Source organism: Callospermophilus lateralis, chromosome 2 (genome assembly GCF_048772815.1).
Source record: "Callospermophilus lateralis isolate mCalLat2 chromosome 2, mCalLat2.hap1, whole genome shotgun sequence".
Classification (NCBI taxonomy): Eukaryota; Metazoa; Chordata; class Mammalia; order Rodentia; family Sciuridae; genus Callospermophilus; species Callospermophilus lateralis.
Window position 1 is genome coordinate 71,685,321 of NC_135306.1, and position 13,740 is coordinate 71,699,060.

A 13,740-nucleotide genomic window follows, 5' to 3' on the forward strand; every position below is an offset into this window, starting at 1 on the left:
CCAATTCCATGAACCATTAGTTTTACAGCCTCATAACAATAATGCAACTGTTTAAGAAAGAGTTGAAGGAATGTTTGACCATCTCTTTCTGCTAATTACCACCTATTTAGAAAGTAATTTTGGGGATTCTATATGGTAATGTAATCAGAATGAACCTAGAAAATTATATAGAGGGGTCATATAATAATTGTAGACTTGATACACATACAAAACTATCCTTGATAATCTGGAAAAAAAGAGAGAGCTATTTAAATTGGTTTAATTTTCTTCTTGCCATCTCATTTCATGATTATATGACCCAGAGTGAAGGGAGATGGTGAACTGTAATTGCTGTCTCCCCAGCTGCTCTTAAGTCCAAATAGCTAAGGAATTTCATTTTGCCGAAAACAGTAATTAAAGATATGGAATTATTAAAAAGAATACATCATGGCCTCTAAATGAAAAACATTTATGTTATCTAGGGTTCAGCTGAGGCAATAGCAATTTATTTCAGACCAGGAAGAAACTGTGTCTTTGTTTAACTTATCTATGTGTTCTAACTTCAGGACAATTTACAAGATTTTCAAGAGTAATTCTGGACTCTTATTAATTCCTTACACTTTGAAGCAAACCCAACTGTGAGATTCAAGTTCACTGTACAGTGTTATCAGACACCAGAAAGGAGGAAGAGTGAAGAGTGAACAATGAGCCTCCTACTCACAGTCGGCGTCGGCAAACACAATGCAAGGGCTCTTTCCCCCCAGCTCCAGGGTGACCCTCTTCAGATTGCTTTTCCCTGCAGCTTCTTTGATCATCTTGCCAACCTGAAATGGAGTGTTGCAAAGAGGAGGCTTAGTTTGCTCTCACAAAGATGGGAATATGTAATATTTAAAATTTGTGTGATGTTTGGGCGATTGTTAAGTTTCATTAGGAAGAAACACCAAGTGGCATTTTTCAAGATTTGGCACCTTCAGATGCAAAAGGTTTTCCCATCCAAACATACAGACGTGAGATAAATCAGAAAAAATGTTCATGGGTGAGAGAGCAAATATATAGAACATGAAGGCTGGATCTTGATGTGCATGACTAGTTAGTAGGTTATTTTTCCTCTATATCAGAGCATGTATTGATCACATATATCATGATCCAACTTAGCTAATGGACCTTTTATCCATCTACTGACAGCCACAGGAATCTGCAAACTGTCATACTCTCAGTATTTTCTATCATAAACTTCATGTTTACAAGAAGGCTGGCACAATAAATAAGTCCATGGATAAGAATCACCACGAACTTTTAATCTCTCTTGTCTCTCAATCAAGAATAATCTTTAATTCAGAAAGTGTAATGTTGATTGGCTCGAGGCAATATGTTTTCCCTGTAAGAACTATAAATATCACTTTAATCTGGATAATTATATATACATTTTTGTACCTCTAAGAATATACCAAAATAATAAAACTAATTAAAATGTGTAAATAACTAATGAAACTTTTATTTGTCACAAAATAAATTTAATAATAGTAGATTTTGTAATAAATATTTTTTATCATAAATTTAACTAATCATACAATACAGTCTCAGGGGCTATATTTCTCATAATAGGAGGTAATGAACACACTAAAAATAGTTTCTTCTACCTTCTGAATTTGTAATTGGTATTTCATTTCATCCAAACTGTATCTACTTATGTTGTATAAATATATGTGAAGGCCAGAATAAGGAACAAATCATTAAAAAATACTTTTGTTTTAAGGAAGTGTCAGCTTAAAATAGTTACAATAAAACATGATTCCAATAGGTAGAGAGAGATGCCAGTCTCTTCACTGCAGGCCTGAGTAAATGGTATTACCTCTGTGGATCCTGTGAAGGCCACTTTGTCAATATCCATGTGAGAAGAGATGGCTGCCCCTGCTGTAGGCCCATAGCCAGGGACAATATTCACTACTCCAGGAGGAAACCCTGCCTAAAAGGCAAAAAGCAAAACAGTTAAAACACAACTCAGAATTTAATTCAAAAGAGAGGTGAGTAAAGGATTGAGGCTGCTTCATTATGGTAATGTTCATCTTATGATTGCTCTTCCAAGAAAAATTCACCTAAGTGCCTTCATTCTTTATTCCTTATTATTATTGTTATTTCATTTCTTAGCCCACATGAAAATAATCAGATGGGCTGCATTATAGAAAGATTCCTGGGGTGAGCCCAGAGTTTATGGATCACTGCTCTCATGATGGCTCTCTCAAATTTCATAATAATAACTCAAAAAAGTAGTGTATACAAGAGTGTTTGGTGAATTACTTACCTGGAAGGAAAGCAACATATTTTATAAACTTCATCAGTAAAAATAAGAAGCTAAAGGGATCTAATATTTCTAGTTTGTAGCTGTTGATTGCTCAGGGCATATCATCTGAGTTGCAAATCCCCACTGACATGATTTAGTAATATATTAGGAAAGCTAATCAGATCGCTTAGAATGGAACTTTACAGACCCATATCAATCCCAGCTGAAGAATTCAAGGAAGAAGAAGCAACGTGACCACTAAGTTGGGCACATTAAAATTTCATGTTATTTGCATCAAATTGCCTCATTTTAACATCTCTTTTGCTTATTATAATTTTAAATAAAAAATATTTTAAAGATGTTAATTTGGATTTTCTGAAATTTAAGTTTCTGGTAACTAACAGTGGTATAAGTTTGGGTAAGATAGGAAGGTCAAAGTGCAATGACTTGTTCTCAAGAAAAAAAATATATTCTTGCAATTCACATAGTTGATGAAAATAAGTTTGATGTGTGCTTTGCCATTTCTGAAGACGAAAGAAAATGTACAGGAAACTATAAAAGAAAAGTGAATATAAACATGGACATGTGTTTGAAAATAATGTGGCCCAATAACATAAACAATCATACTGGCACAGTGGCCTGCAACCACCATATAGATGAAAACTAAAAACTTGTTTAAGTTTAAATAAATTTGCAAGACTCATCAGGACATCAGTAGAAGGTTGCAAACTAGTTTAATATTTCAACATGTGAAAGAATGCTCTATTAATTGTAACATGAATTTATGTCCATTGATTTGGACAAAAGAAAGAAAAGAATCTGGTCATAAGATGACTGACTCCAAGCCCTTGAGTCTGGCTTTCTGTCTGCATTTGGGTTGACTCCAGGAATCTCAGCCAGCAGTCCTGCTAGATGCGCCCCAACCACTGACGAGAGCCATTTGTAAGTCAGGCAGCTTATAGTAGCACCAGATGGGGCCTTCTTGTTATAAATTAGGAGGGCTGAATTCTTGTGCATGTTTTCATTTAGGAAACTTACCTCTTTTATCAAAGATGCCACATGAAGAGCAGTAAGGGGAGTTTGTTCTGCTGGTTTGACAATCACCGTGTTTCCACAGCTAAGGGCAGGCCCTATCTTCCAAATGAGCATGACCAATGGGAAATTCCACTAGAAAGCAATGTTTAACAATAGAGTCTTTGTATTGCTCAAAGGCACATTTGCTAGTGTAACTTCTACATGATAAACTCCCATTCCCCACAGATGTTAACGAATAACTGCAGTAGTCTTATGTAATCATAGTGGATTCTATGGATGTGAACAGCAACTAGTAAATAATAAAAAGCTCTAAATGATCTTTTTAAAGATGAAGATGTGTAAGGTCTGGAGGACAAGTGACTGTGTTTAGATCACAGCAAAATCAGTGACCAGCCATTTGAACTCAGACAAGTTACTTGTTTTCTGTTTATGATAGCATCTTTTGCAAAATTGTCCTTAGGATTAATCAAGAAAGTAGGCCAAATCCTTAAACACATTAGCTATCATTAGTATTTAAAATTATCTTGTTTTTACAGATTTTATTGGAATTTTGAACTAATGAGAAATTTCATTAAAAATGTTGATATGATTATACTTCAACCTCAATGGGGCAAAAGATTAGTCATTGACACTTCCTCAACTAAGAAATTCAGGACAATTTGCCATCTTTTCATTCGGCCTTTTCAAGTATATCAGCCCTGTTTAGAGAGTCTCCTATTCATTGGGCTTAAAAGGAAATACTCAGGATTAAATTTAAAAATTGCTATTTTCTTTCAGAGGAATTTGGAGCATCAGATTCTCTTATCTAAGGGTACCATATATTTCCTACAGTGCTCCAAACGTCTCTGATATCATTTCTTTCATTTTAATTAAAAAGTATCTTTCACCATTTGAGCTCTCTTTGCTACTTTTGTCCATGATTAGGAGTCTAAACAGGAGACCTTGAGTGTTGGAGTGTACTGGGTCACACTACATTGCACTGAAGTGGTGTCCACAGCAGACACACCCACACCGAATACTTTGTCATTCACTTGTAAATCACTGCCATTGAGAAGAGAGTGTAATATAGCTTTCTGAAAACTATGAACCCATAGAGAAACAGGCTTTATTTATTAATGTGGTAAAAATACTAAAACACCCTCAGGAGACATGCCAGGATATGGATAGGCTTCTAAATTACCCAGTTCATATTTTGTCACAGAAAAGGCCTGGTTCAACAAGTCCTATTTGAAATTTACATCACATCTAACACACAAGCATCCAATTATGTTGGAGAAAGTTTCATCACTAAACTAAACAGAGTTAGAGCCCCTTCCCTCCCCCCAACCTTCATTGGAAATGCTATAAGAAAACAACTTACAGGAATGATTTGGCCACATACACCAATAGGTTCATGTCTTGTATAAGTGAAAAAGTCTCCATCTGAAAAACAAAGCACACACCCAATCCTATTAAGACAAATGTGTTTGCCATTCATAGAGTAGTAGTTTGAAGGTAGTGTGAGAGAAAGAAGTAAAACAGTAGCATACTAGTAATTCATGCCCGTAATCCTAGCTACTCAGGAGGCTGAGGCAGGGGGATTACAAGTTTGAGACCAGACGGGGCAACTTAATGAGACCTTATCTCTGGATTCAAGCCCCAGCACTAGAAAAACAATAACAACAAAGCCTTTTATCCAACAATTTACTAAATTAAAAAAATCAAGTCTTTGGAATGACAAAAACCATACAATTAAGTTAGTTCAAAGTAAAGATGCAAAATTGGAAAAGATCCGACTCATAATTAATTCTTTATCTCATCATCTAAGAAGGCTGTTTTCTATATTATTTTCATTCTCCAATTTTTATAGAAGAAATGAAAGGAGGTCAGATCATCTTTAGCTAAGAGAAAAACTGTGCTCAAATGTGTTTTTAGCAACTTAAAATTCGACCTGTAATATAATCTGTTTTTAAAAGGTAATGTGATTTTAAAAAATAGTAAAATTAAAAAATATATCTCCCTGTTAGTAACAAGCCTTTCTACTGACTCATTCTAACATGCTGTTTTGCCTACCAAACACAAAAGTAAATTCTCTTAATCCATGAAGAAAACGCCCATAGTAAAAGACATTTCTTTTCCACATATATTTGACTAATTCACATGCCTCGGAGTTTGACATGTCACCCTGTGAGTTTCATGGTTCTCTGGGTTCTGTGCTGGTCTGGTTCCTGCAGGAGCCTCCTGAATATTAACAAGAACTCTCCTTAAGATGTACATGCACTTTAAGTGGCTTTTCCATTTTTCCTGAGGATGAAGTATAATAGTTTTCAGACCTAGCCCATTTCTTGTTAGTACTATGGTCTCATTCTCCTGTTTTAACTTCCTGGCTGTCACTTCTAACCTACTGGATGCTCCAATTAGATTGAAAATGTACATCAGGGCCAATTCTGGAGGCATTCTGAATTTCTAATGTCAATGTTTGTATAAGTTAAATTTATACCTTTAAGGTTTTCCAAAATCATGCTTTTTTCCAATAAAAATTTTTTCATATTTCTATTCTGCTATGTGTATACCCCACTAAAATAATATATACATACACATGCATGTATAATACACAAATTCTTAATTAAGGCTATAAACATAGTCTCATCTTAATTTGAAGGTATTTGAAACAAATCAATAAATTAGTTTTTTTAATTAACCTGGTCTAACTGTACTGAGTTTGAACAGGCACAGATAACCATCCTTAATTCATACTGGAACATGCAAAGAGACTTAAATAATTACATTACAGAAAGGGTATAAAGGTTACTATGGGAATGAAACCCAAATAAATAATTTGAGATCAGCTTTGAAAAGTTTGGGCCCTTAAAGGCAGAGATGTCTCAAATCAGTAATTGGGGCCATAAGAATATTCTTACTTAATATTTTCTAAAATATCCACAGTGTTATCTTCTGTGTGATTGTGCTGAAGCAACTTTAAAAGCGGTTTGTTAAATCTTCACAGAATTTCTAAGTTCAGAATTGTGTTGGCTCAAAGTCAAGGGGAAAATAATTTTGCCTTATTTGGTTGACATCTTTAAAAGTGAGAGTTTGAAATTACTCAGCTCTATAGTAATCACTTCCTCCCTATGCCCACCCCTGGTCGTCTCTCAAGTTACTTACCAATCGGTATGGTACGGCCCTGGACCTTGTCAGCCCAGCCTGCACAGTAGCGTAATGTTTTTATGCAGCCTCCTAGATCCATCAGATACGCATTAGAAAATAGTTTTCCAGCATTCATTGACTCCATTGTCTGAAAAACAAATCAGTCTCCAAATATAAAATTCCACAAAACTTTTTGATTAACAATATATGACCAATATTTTGAATAGTCATGTGTTAGAGAATTTTGGAAATAGAAGACATTTTAACTCAACTTCTCTTACCTTCTCTTTAAATACAGACTTTAAAAAGTTAAAATAATCTGTTTATGTTCATATGGAAGGATCTGTGTAGAATGGATAGTGAGATTCTGGTTGTTAAACCCTAGCGCTCTTTCTTTCACATTCTGGGTGTTTTCCAGCTAACTAACATTTCAAGAGTTGATCACAATTTGATACATACCCAGCTGTTGAAATGGTACAATATTTCATTTATAATCCATCTTTAGTGACAATTTAGTGCTAGGAACATAATATCCAACAACCATTAAAAAGCCAGAGTTTTATAGAGAGTTTAATAACCAATAACCATTTTAATTTTTGTGTTCCAACTGGATACAACTGATTTAATCACATAAACTTAACATCTGGATCTTTCATTCATGAATTTTCTTCAGCAGAATTTTCTATTACAGATCTCCTAGTTTAGGTACTCTCATCATAACTATAATTGGAATGGTCTAGCAACATACCTATTGGACATACCTAGTAACATACCTATTGTGACTTGTCTCTTCCTTCACTGTTAGGCAGAACTTTCAAGTGCTCTTTGGGTTCTAGTGTTCTTCTGGGATGGTTCTCTGGCAGGAATGTATAGATGCCTAACTTCTAAAGCTGTTCTGCCTCTGTACTATGCTGTCCCACCATCCCAAATTTAAGCAAACAGGACTTTTTCATATCTGTTCTTTTTCCCCCATCAGCTCTCATGGTGATAGAGATAGTCGGCACTCTCAACCCAAAATGCAGACAGATGAGAAGAGCCAAGTTTTAGCAAATACTGCTTTCTTTTTATAGGACAAGTGGTTAATACAGTTTTATTTCATATGGCTTCTGGTTCTATACTTTTGCATGTTTTGAATTATAAGGACCATAACAAATTGTCCTTTGATTAACTATAATTGACATTGATTATTTTTAAATAAAATGTAGAGCTCTTTGTTATTATCACTTTAAGACTCAAAAGGTAATAAAATTGATTCTAAAATCTCATCTGGGTAGTAGTTTATATGAAATTGTCTTTACTATAATTATTTTATATGAAATTGTCTTTACCTGGACAAGAAGACAAGAAAATGCCCTCCCCTACATATTGTGTGCTGACTCATCTACAAGCTAAAATTTAAGAAAACAAATCTGGCACACACAAAAAAACCCACAACTTTTATGAACATATTAAAAATAGATTTTCTTTATTCTTTGCCTATTTCATCTGTGAAAAAGTTCACATTATTTAATTCTGCAACACATTTAATTATGAGCATGTTAACAGACACATTTCAGGAAGGTAAAATTGTGGCTGTGTAGTAAATATTTTGGTGGGCTAGACTAACAGAAAATAAGCTTTTTTTTTTTTCAGGAAAATAATTTGAGCACTTTGAACAAAGTCAATGAGATTTTCCACTGTAAGAGTTCAGTAGTCAACTAAGTTTAAGAATCCAAGTGTATCATTCCAGGAGATTCTTACTACATGTGATTTTGTTAGGGGAGCCGAGAAGGTCTGGAGTAAAGGAAAGAAATTTGTTTAATTTGGTTTAACTCAGTGTTTGCCAAAGTTTAGACTGTAGAATCTATTCTGGGAGCAGATGTCATCATCTGGAACTGGCATGCAGATTACTACTTGAGATAATCTCAAATCCTACCCCAGATCCGGAGATGAGGTCTTTTCATTTTAATTTTAGATTTCATATAGTGCTCAGTAGATCCAAATCAACTTGCCAATTCACACAGTGAATGCTTTTTAGAGCTCTCACTGGGCATCCGGTTTGGTTAATACTCACAGCCAGCAGCAGACGATCTCTTTCAATTAAGTCGGCCAACTTGTATAGTAGGCGTCCCCTCTCTGAAGCATCCATAGTGCGCCATGGAGAGCCAATCTGAAAAGCCTGTCTTGCAGCCTTCACAGCTTTGTCAACGTCTGCCTGTTAGTCACAGAGAATTCAGTGCATTAGACTCAACACATTGGACAAGCAAACCTAATGGCAATAACCCTATAAAATAGATTGTAGCTCCTTATGAACAGATGCCATGTCTCCATTAGACCAATGTATAGCACATTCTATGCACTCAACGACAGGGTGATGTAATGACACCTGCAGGATAATCATGGGAATGATAAGTTCCATATACCCCGCACATGTTTGATTTCTTGGAATACAAATGTTATAATATTATAATAGTGGCCCTCATTTGAGTATTGCCCATATTTCAAGTAATGTTCCGGTAACTACATTCATATTAACTCATATTATTCTCAATAATTTTATAAGACAAATATGTTTCCCATTTTGCAGATGAAGAAACTGAAGCATTTAGAGAGAAAAGAGATCCAGTCTTTGCCCTCTTGCTCTTTCCAGGCAGTATCAGCGCAGATGGCTCTTGTTGGCCAGGAGCTGCTGGAAAAGTTGGAGGCCATGGGTGGAGCAGGTCTGTGGGACCAGGAGTCTTGGCTGTGCACCTGGTACAATGAGGAGGTGTAGGAGAGGGCATAGAGTGATCCAGGAGTAATGGAGTCCAAAGAGAAACATGCTTTAAAAAAATATCAGCTTTGGGGCTGGGGCTGGGGCTCAGTGGCAGAGCATTTGCTTAGCATATATGAGGCACTGGGTTTGATCCTCAGCAAGCACCACATAAAAAAAATGAATAAACAAAATAAAGGTACTGTGCCCATCTACAACTAAAAGAGAAATTCTTTATAAAAAAAAAAAAAATCAGTGTGCCAGGCACAAAGCGGTGCATGCCTGTAATCTCAGCTTCTTAGGAGGCTGAGGCAGGAGGATTGTAAGTTCAAGGGTGGCCTCAGCAATTTAGTGAGGCCCTAAGAAACTTAGGGAGACCTTGTTTCAAAATTAAAAAAAAAAATAAGAAGGACTGGGGATATGGGTTCAATTCCCAGTTTAAAAAAAATTCTCAGAATGAAAAATTCTCAGTATTAAAAAGAAGGAGGGGAGCAGCCTCTGCACAGAATGAAGCAGAATCCTGCCATTTGGGAGGAGGAAGTCCAGATGCCTGGAGGAAATGTCAGGCAGGGGCAAGTTAGGGGGCTTGTCCCTAATTTTTGATGGGCTATTCCTAATAGGCATACTGATCATAATGAAGTAGGAGATAAGGTAGAAAGTTTTGTGGGGCAGATGAGGAAAATCAAGTGGAAGACTAGGAAGCAGCAGATGAGATGTTATATGAACTTCCAAACCCCTGAACCTGACAACCATTATCACTTTTGCCTCATACCTCAAATCCCAAGGTTTTACAGGATGACCACTGCATTGCAGTCTTGTATCTTTGTGTACCTTTTCTGTGTAACTTTTGGTATTTCCTCTTTCCAGTTTCTGACTGAATATTGTTTTGTCTATCTAAAAGTTTTTGTCGGCAGGACAATTTTACCCAGTTTTAGAAAAAAACATTCCTTTTACAATATGAAATTAATAAGCAGTGTTAAAAGCAAAGGAGAGAGAGAGAGAGACAGAGAAAGAGACTTGCCCAAGGTCAATAACTCGAAGTGAAACTGAAGTGGCTGAACTGAGTTTTAAAGAGAGCCTGTCTGACTGTAAGACCCTTTATACTTCATGACACATTCTAATTCTTCAACTACAAAAGTTCCCTGACATCGGGGTCTGAATAGGAACTTTCCTTTGCTAATGAAGAGTAGACATTATAAATGTGTGCTCATTTCTTTTGTGCAAAAGGGAAAAGGCATAGAAGTAGTGGAACTGTTCTACAGAAGGGTCCGTCTACCTGTGATAAGCCCACTTGGGTACAAAGAGATCCTTTAGGTAAAAGTAGTTTCTTTTTATTAATAACACACTGCTTGAAACTACATTGATTCAAGCAAAAGTTGAATAATAGATGACGTTCACACTTAGTGAACAGGACTGGCCTCTTGTCTTTGTTCACACTCTTTCTTCTCGTGTTTTTCTCTGCCACATACACTCTTGTTTCCTAACCCACTTCAGTTACAAACTTGGCCTACACATTCCTGTTCAGACCTTTTCTTATCTCCTACAGAATGTATCTACTACAAATATCACCACTTCTTTTACTACTTCATGTTGGTGTTGACCCTGTCCCGTCAGTTGCAAATACCTTAAAAGCACAGATCATGTCAACAGTTTTTTGTACATAGGACTGACCATAGTGGGGAACTCCATAAATGATAATGACATCAAAAGGCCAGTAGATTACAATATTTTGCAGAAGACATAATTCTCTTTGAGAATTAGAGCAAGAGGAAAGAAACTACCCTTTTTGCTGTCATTGTTGCTCACAATCTGAATTGATATTGCCTCCTCCTTGGTGAGGCATGGATCTCATATTAATATTCCCCTCCTCAGATTGTATTCAAGAAGCCCCAATATTACAATTCTGCAAATTAAAATGCAAATAAATAAACTATTTTCACAGTACCAGATGTTCCCAGATTTATTTATTTATTTTTTTTTAGAGAGAGTGAGACAGGAGAGAGAGAGAATTTTTTTTTTAAAGAGAGAGTGAGAGAGGAGAGAGAGAGAGAGAGAGAGAGAGAGAGAGAGAGAGAGAGAATTTTTTAATATTTATTTTTTAGTTATTGGCAGACACAACATCTTTGTTTGTAAGATGAGCGCACTACCACTTTGTTTGTAAGATGAGCGCACTACCACTTGAGCCACATCCCCAGAGAGTTACATCCTAGTGAACCTGCAGTAAGTTGAAAGTATCATAAATTGAAAATGCATTTAATGCACCTGACATACGACACATCATAGCTTAGGCTTAATGTGCTCAGAACACTTAATGCCTGTCTTATACTAAAGTGTTGATTATTTCTCATTTGATTTTTTGATTACAGTATACTATTGCAACGTGCAGTACAGTATTGGTTATTTACCCTCTTGTTGTGAGGCTGGTGAGAGCATTGCCCAGCATTGCATAAAGAATATTATACTGGATATTTCTAGCCTGGGGAAAGATCAAAACTGACAATTCATAGTACAATTTCTACAGAATGTGTATTGCTTTTGCATCTTTGTAAAGTTGAAAAATGATGTCAAAACTTTGTAAATCAGGTAACATCTATATTCATCACCAAATTAAGATGAACTGAGGCAACAGCAGTTTCTTAGAAGTATAATCTGTCCTGATTAAGTGATAATATTTACAGACTACAAGCAAAGACTCTTTAATTATAATACACCACACACTGGTGTATCTCACTGTCAAACTTCTAGGAGAATAATGAGTACATATAATAAAACATATGCAATTGTTGCCTGCTTGCCTAAGAAATATATATACATTGCATATTTTGGGGCATTCAGTTAATCATATCAATTGCTTATTTTGTTTTATGCCATAATTCTGAAATTTTTAGAAAGTAAATACAGAGAGCACTGTTTGGGGGTTTAAAATAAAAAAAACAAACCACAAGAATCTGAGATTGCTGGCATGATCTGTAGATCCCAAGACTTATAAAACATACACAGCCCTGTGTTTAAACATCTGTGTGACACAGCTTTCACTTAGATGCTTCTGCTCACTGTTCTGCCATTAGCCTTAGCCAAATATGGGCTATCATAGGCAGCCTGGCCTCCCAAGGGATGTGGAGACACTGGCTTCAAGACAAGTAGTTCTGCCATACAGAACCCATCCCTGGAGAATGCTGCTAAAAATAAACATGCTCTGTGGTTATGTCTTTTGCATCATGTCTGTCTCTCTCTTGTTCACTTCTTATATTTAAACTTTCAGGAGTAAAAATAGAGTAATGGCAGTTTATTATTTTTGAATAAAATAACCCAGGTTTTAATTATGATTCCTCTCAAGCTGTGTAAGTTTTGAGGTGTCCAATGGTCGATCCATTCATCTAAAGACTTCCCACACACTCCACTCTGTAGAATTCCTATCATCAGTCTGCTAATGCAGAATGGTAAAATAAAGAATATTTTGAAATATTCAATCAAATGAGAGGGACATAAGACCAAACAATTTATCCTACCATATTATAAACCATGAAAACCACAGTAATCCCTTGGTATCCAAGAAAAATTAGTCCTAGGATACCCCTGTGATTACTAAAGTCCACAATGCTGGGAGTTTTATACAAAGTGAAATGGTATTTGCATATAACCTATGCACATTCTCCCATCTACTTTAAATTACCTTGGATGACTTATAATGCCTGTGACAATGTAAATGCTGTATAAATAGCTGTTACACTGCATTGCTTAGGAAATGATGACAAGAGCAAGAAGCTGCTATGCATTCAACATAGACACAACCATGTTAGGCCTGACTTCCTCACAATATAACCATGGTGGAATGAATCCACACATGTGGAATTTGTGCACTTGGAATTTGTGCACTGATGTTATATAAGGGTGTGCCTTATATAATTTACTTATATTTACAATTACATAATACTCATATTTCTTTTTTTTAGAGAGAGAGAGAGAGAGAGAGAGAGAGAGAGAGAGAGAGAGAAATTTTTAATATTTATTTTGTAGTTTTCAGGGGACACAACATCTTTGTTTTGTATGTGGTGTTGAGGATCGAACCCGGGCTGCACAAATGCTACCGCTTGAGCCACATCCCCAGCCCTAATACTCATATTTCAATTGATCTATTATGTAAGTGAAATATGTTGTGTCACAATTTCTTTGAGGCTCAGTTTTCTCATCTTTAAAGTCAAGGTAAGTTATTTCATAGGGTTGTGTTGAAGATCAAATAAGCTAACCCCTGATACACAGCTTTCATGTGACAGGCATTCAATGTTCACTAGATGGAAGCAATTTCTTACTATAGTCCTAGAAGTCAAAGCAGCATGAAAATGACTCTCAGCAATTTCAGTATGTTTTAATAAATAGTTCCTTTCAGTTTTTACTTCTCTTTACCATGTAGGTAGTTATCATTTCATTGTCAACAGCTCCCCCAAGTTCATTGTCTTCCCTCCCCAGCTGCCTTGCCTATGACTACCAGAATAATCTTTCCTCATAGAGCTTTATCTTATCACTTTCCTTTTCAATGTTTGCAACGGCTACCCTTTTATCTACAATCCCAAGGCCAAACTCCTTTGGT

General features: G+C 36.0%; 1 protein-coding gene and 1 pseudogene across 2 annotated transcripts in view; one reads left to right on the forward strand and one right to left on the reverse strand.

Annotated features, from left to right (window-relative positions):
• Aldh1a1 (aldehyde dehydrogenase 1 family member A1) overlaps positions 1-13,740 on the reverse strand; it is a 144,954-nt gene that overhangs the window by 16,482 nt on the left and 114,732 nt on the right. For both annotated transcript variants that reach the window (XM_076846054.2, XM_076846055.2), the window contains 6 exons: positions 8,475-8,615; positions 6,440-6,569; positions 4,656-4,717; positions 3,299-3,427; positions 1,832-1,945; positions 701-803 (listed from right to left, as the gene is read on the reverse strand). In XM_076846054.2, the coding sequence (XP_076702169.2) occupies positions 701-803; positions 1,832-1,945; positions 3,299-3,427; positions 4,656-4,717; positions 6,440-6,569; positions 8,475-8,615 (679 nt within the window). The remainder of the gene's footprint in view (positions 1-700; positions 804-1,831; positions 1,946-3,298; positions 3,428-4,655; positions 4,718-6,439; positions 6,570-8,474; positions 8,616-13,740) is intronic.
• LOC143641406 (protein BEX4-like) lies at positions 9,660-10,026 on the forward strand (annotated as a pseudogene).